The sequence below is a fragment of the Anguilla rostrata genome, chromosome 5, assembly GCF_018555375.3.
Source record: "Anguilla rostrata isolate EN2019 chromosome 5, ASM1855537v3, whole genome shotgun sequence".
In the NCBI taxonomy this organism is placed as follows: domain Eukaryota; kingdom Metazoa; phylum Chordata; class Actinopteri; order Anguilliformes; family Anguillidae; genus Anguilla; species Anguilla rostrata.
This window is the reverse complement of record NC_057937.1, coordinates 39,033,607-39,039,586: the sequence shown is the minus strand read 5'-3', so window position 1 is coordinate 39,039,586 and position 5,980 is coordinate 39,033,607. Positions and strand designations below refer to the sequence as shown.

At 38.4% G+C, this 5,980-nt stretch overlaps 1 protein-coding gene across 1 annotated transcript; it reads left to right on the top strand.

The window, feature by feature from the left end:
• Positions 1-127: 127 nt before the first annotated feature.
• Positions 128-3,302, top strand: LOC135255245 (rab15 effector protein-like). Its single transcript, XM_064336141.1, has 2 exons — positions 128-680; positions 1,420-3,302. The coding sequence occupies exon 2, from the start codon at positions 1,459-1,461 to the stop codon at positions 2,173-2,175; it is 717 nt and encodes a 238-aa protein (XP_064192211.1). The 5' UTR covers positions 128-680; positions 1,420-1,458; the 3' UTR covers positions 2,176-3,302.
• The last annotated feature ends 2,678 nt before the right edge of the window (positions 3,303-5,980 follow it).

Here is a 5,980-nt window from a genome sequence, read left to right as displayed (position 1 = left end):
TCTGATAATTGTGTTATTTATTCAAATGATTCGCACATAATTCATGTAATGATCATAGGATGTTTTTCCTCATATAAGCTACAACAGATTAATCATGGGAGGCCCCCATGACCCCAATGGGGTACGCTGTATCGTGTTATTAGTCGATCATTAATTTTAACCAATCACAATATAGTTCTTTAGGGAGCAAAGTATTTTTATTTGTACTAACAGGTTGCTTACTGGCAGCACATAATATTTTTTACGCCAATTATTTGGTTGAGGAAGCCTCCTTTACAATCAGACTGTACACAAACACTGTCACAGAATTCCACCCAGTGACCTTAGAAACAATCGCACCTAGCCGTTAAGAGCGTGTTTGTTGTTTTGGGTAAGCCAGAAACAGGTTTTGTGACTTCCCTTGAGATTTACATAGAAAGCTGGCACATATTTGCAAAAGCCCCAAGAAAGCTTATGTAGTTAGTGGATATCCCAGCATTTAGGGTGACGCCTCATTTTGAATAAAGGGGGCTGTTTGAAAGTCAAAGCAATGACACCGTCTCTACAAACTGAATTGGTTTTGAAAACTCTGCCAGTTTTCCTGATTCTATGCTTTCTTCAAGTCAGCACAAATGTCTCAATAGGAAACGACAGTGAACAGTAGTTTTTATCACCCTGACAAAAAGAACAAACTGCTTTTGGTGAGTTTTTATAAGTTTATAATATTTTTCTGTGTGAGAGCATTATTCGTCTCAATGATCACTATGGAAGAGTTTAGAGTTTAAAACATCTGCAAAAATTTTTTACACTGAATTATTCTCCTGTTTGAGTGTATCAACTGTTAAGGAGTAACATGGATGTTGTGGTGAGAAACAGGACAGAATAATTCCTGTTCAAAGTTCCTATGTGATGCTGTTTTAAATGTGACAGTGAGGCAATACAATAAACAATAATCATGCAGGTCTTTTTCTGAATAATAAATGAGGTGATAAAATGAGTTTTAGATTGAAATACTTTAATTCTCTTCTAAAAGTGTATCAAGAGTACCGTTGCAATGGGATTTCTGTAATCATAAATCAGTTACTTTCCTAACAGATATATTTTTGTCTATACATTTGGAGTAAGTTTGCAATACAGTACCAGCATAACTTTCATTCTTTGACATGGACATTTTTCTTCAAACACAAAAATGAGGCGATATTAATTTTGTTGCAGTTGAGCAGACTGCACCACTGTGGCTAACATGTGTAGCCAATGTTCAGTGTTGTCATTGCATTGTACTCATACTTTTAATTCCTGTTAGTTTTTACATACTGTGCAGTTCTGAATTGTTTATACTATTTACCTACATATGTATCACAACTGAAACCCTCAACCTGCAAAAACCATAGCTATCACACATTGTAGCTTCAGACTGTCCGCATGTTTCTATGGTTTCAGAGAACACGCAAGACAACGCTGTAGTTTGGTCCTGCTGACATGGGGCAAATAAAGACCAGACTCAGCATGTTCAAGGACTCCTTAAGGAAACCAAAGGACAGCCCCACAGATATCACACCCATTTTCAGTGACAGCGTGCAGCTAGCTTCAGCCAGGACTCAGGAGTACCTCCTGTTCCAGGATCCTGAGAACAAGTTCTGGCCCACTGGCTGTGCCCTGAATGAGATCTTCCTGATGACCTACATCACCCAAAGTGTGCAGTTGCGGATGCCCGACACCTTCATCTGCACTGCCATGACCAGGGAGCAGAGGGTTCTGCTGGGCGCCGACTGGGTGTGGGCAGTGGTGGAGGCCTCCACCAGGAACCCGCTGGTCCAGGTGGCCGTGCAGGTGCTCCACATGCAGGGCCGGGAGAGCGAGGATGCCAGCAACATCGCCGAGGCCGTGAGACTGACCTGCTCCCAGTCGGCGAGCAAGACCAAGCTTGAGAACATGATCGACTTCTGCGCCTCCATTGGCCAGGACTGCTACGCCCTCTTCCTTTTCTTCGGCCGTAGCGGGGACCCAGGGAATATCTACGGGGTGCTGAGCAACAATTTTCGTGCCTTGTGCACCAGGGGCTCAAAACTCAACCAGGCCTTCATTGAGGGCTTCTTTAAGGGGACACGTTATGTCTCTACACCGGCTGCTATGATACAAACTGTCACCCAGAGGCAGCAGGATGGTCCTCTGACCATGCTCATTAAGTTCTCTTGACCGTCTATCCATATCTGCCATACCAGACATACAGGCATGAGCGGAGGTTCACTTTACATCTGGGGAATTCCAACAGAGTTTAGAGGTTTACATTGATCAACAGAGCTCTTATGTTTATGGATAAAGAGGAGTGTCCTCCTGGCATCAGCACAGCCGGTGAAATACAGGATTGGGATTCGGATCTTGTGGACAGGATGCGATGCAATGATCTATTCAATGCGTTTCCATAGGCACTGTACTTGTTTAGAAATCATGTTCTTTATTAGACAGTGGCCTCCAAAATTATTAACACATTTAATATGAGTACAGAAGGTCATATAAAATAAATTAACAATACAGGTAATACATTATATTCTATGCTAAAAATGTGAAAGATGTTATGCCAAGTTATTTTAATTATATTGTTTTGCTATTTCGTAAACATACAAAACAGCTCGTCAGCTGTATTCTTTATTTCATAAAGCCTTTCTTTCCCACAAGGGTGTGAATAATTTTGCAGGCCTCTGTACAAGATTCAACTTGTGGATATTTATATAGTTTCAGTCCAAAGCAAAAACATAAATCATAAACTCAGAGGCCCATTTTACTAAGTTTCTGACCACTTTATTGAGAATATCAGATTTAACAACTGAAGCTTATGAGACGAGAAATGTCTTTGATTTGCAGTGATTAAATGTTTTGTTTTAATATTTATGTGTCTCATAAAATGATATGAGAAAGTTTTTTATATAAAAAAAAGAATCAAAAATATTTGTTTGCAAATTAAGTTACATTTTCAGAAATGGAATATTGCACAAATATTTTCTCTGCAGAAATGTTTAATTAGAAGTACTCTTAAAAAAACATCAGCTTTGAAGGCAACTTCTTTACAAAGTTTACAGGTGTACCCTTCACAAAAATGGCATTATCTAAAAAAGCAGTCAGGGTAATAACAAAGAAATTCATGAAAGGATGCAACATTTTGAATAACAAAGTGCAAAGACAGAAGACAATGGTCTTCTTTTCAGTTTTATAACCTAATTTTAACAAACTGGGCTTCCATGCAAGTATGAATCATAGAATGTGAACCAGATGGCAAGGAATTTTTTTTTGTTTTGTTTTTGTTTTTTGTTTTTTTTTTTGGGGGGGGGGGGGGAGGGTGCCTATAAATTAAATCCAAAGATCTGCATTGAAAATCCACTCTAGAGGGGCAGGCAAGCATGTGTATTTCTGCATCAAAGTCTTACAAGCTTTACTGTCAAACTGTAACATCTTGCAAAATACCTGAATTCTAACCATGACATTATTTTCTTTGCATCTCATTAAATCACTGCTTGATCCAGATCTACAGTATAAGTCACTTTACAAGTTTCACTCTGAAAGAGTTAAGGTACAGTATTTAGGCAGCATGTTTGTATTCATTTTGTACCACAAATTGTGATGCTAGGTATTCAGGTATGATGATAACAGAAACAGGAATGCAATTTAAATGCATGAATAATAACAATATCTATTGGGCTGTAACTATAAGAAAGGCTTTTACTTTTGTAGATTTTACCTACAGTGATCTTTCTATTCTGGTGCTGGAATCAGATCATGCAGTAATCCTAAAACATTTGTTATCTACCAGAACTAACATGACCCATCAGTGTCTATGGTCTTCAGACAAAATATTTAGCCACATGTTCTCTGTTAACATTGAAAACATCTTTTATTACAATTAACTCCGTGTGTGGCAAGAAGGGATGAAAAAATGTTGAAACATTTCCAAAAGTTAGCATTTTTAGAAAAGGCATGTTTGCAGATTCCATCCTATCCCCACCCATGGTCATAACGATTGGCCAAATGCAATTCAATTCAAACTAGTTTTGTGCTTTAATTCTACAGTCATTGTGTGCCAAAATGTACATATTGCTACTGTACATGAACTGCATTGAGACCTCAATGCTTGTGAATATCTGCAAGAAAAATGAATCAACAGATGGACAAAATAATGATCATTTATTTCTATCTGGCAGTTGTGTGGGCACAACCAAGAATATTTATGCATTTATTCATGCATTCAAGCTGTAGGTCTTAAATGTAAAAAACAGGTTTATTTCCATTAAATGCTGGTTAGAGTCACTAATATTTAACTCAGTGACAAATGACCTTTTGTAGATGATTCTTATTTGTTCCATCAGGATGGATTTACTGCTTCTATAAATGGTGACACTGTGAACAGATTCTGAAAAAATATAGTAGCGGCATTGGCATGTGGTAAAGCGTAATGTTCTGCATAAACCAATCATGCACCTAAGGATTATTCAATGATGAAAACACTATTTTTGATGATGTTGCCTACAGTAGTTAAATGAGCCACTAACTCATGTTTTCAAGTTCCTTTGTGTAATATTGCCCTCTTCTGGTCAAATAAATATAAACACAATGGTAGGATTTTAGACTACTTATGCACATTTAGAATTTGCTGAAATAAAATTACATAACAAATTGTAAATCATGAATCAAAGTATTTGGGAAAGGGGGCAGTCATGATTTATTTAAATAATCCCATGCAAGATTTGGTAATCTATGCATGTGAAATGTCTGCAATTGTTATGGAATACAATTTTCCTGATTTTTGTCATTACTTGTATTGCTGTTGTGTTGACAGATCTGTAGCAATACCAATGCATTGCTATTAATACTGAATACAACCCATTAGTAGAATTTAGCACATGGAACTGCAGCCTACAGGGATTCAATCCTAAACACAACCGGACAATTTATGGCATCTACAGATGGGTGACAAATTAAAGGAAAAATCAACATAGTGTCTTAGTAAGGTGTTGGGCAACCACAAAACACCAGAACAGCTTCAATGCACCTTGGCATGAATTCTACAAGTCTCTGAAACTCTACTGGAGGGATGGAAGGTGTTCAATTGGGTTGAGATCTGGGGACTGCAAAGGTCATATCACATGAGTGACTCCTGGAAGAGGCCACTCCCATTAGGATAGAAATGTTTCATCATTGGAGAAAGGCAATCACTCAGTATAACTTTAATATTGATTTGCAGTGACCCTTCCCTCTAAGGGGATAAGTGGAGCCATACCATGGCAGGATGCCCCTCAGAGCATAGCATAGTTACCAGATCCCCTCACTGCAAGGGTCAGACATTCAGGCCTGTACCCTTCTCTTGGTGTACGCCATACATGCACTTGCCCACTAAGAGAATATGGTGAAGGATGACTCATCTGACAATTTCACTATTTTCAACTTCTCTGTAGACCAGCGCCTATTGTTTTTGTGCCACTGAACTCTCAAATGTACATTCATTTTTATAATGAGGGGTTTATGCACTGCAACCCTACTATAATATCCCTCTCTATATAGTTGTCAACAGACTGTTCTTGCTCAGTGTGTTCACGTCCTGCATTCACAATCTCAGTCACCTGAGGAAGAGTTACCCTTATGTTTCTCATTACATATCGCACTAATGCACAAGCATCTTGGTCATCGAATGTGCGATTACGAGCACAATTTCAGACTATTTACTGATGTCTTTTTCACATAGATCTAAATGCAGATGTCACTTTAGTCACTGTTCCTATTGAAACACTAGCCAGTTGTGCAGTCTTTGTGACTGAAGCTCCTGCCATCAATGCCCCAACAATGAACCTCTTTCAAAATGCCTGTGACCATCTTGATTCAAAATCAAGCTCAACTGGCCCTGCTTAGCATTTTTATACATGCCACAGAGCATGATAGAATGTTAATTGCTTAATTGAATCATGAAGTGCACCTGTATGGCAGCATCTGTTTTCATTCTCTTCCTCCATTCATT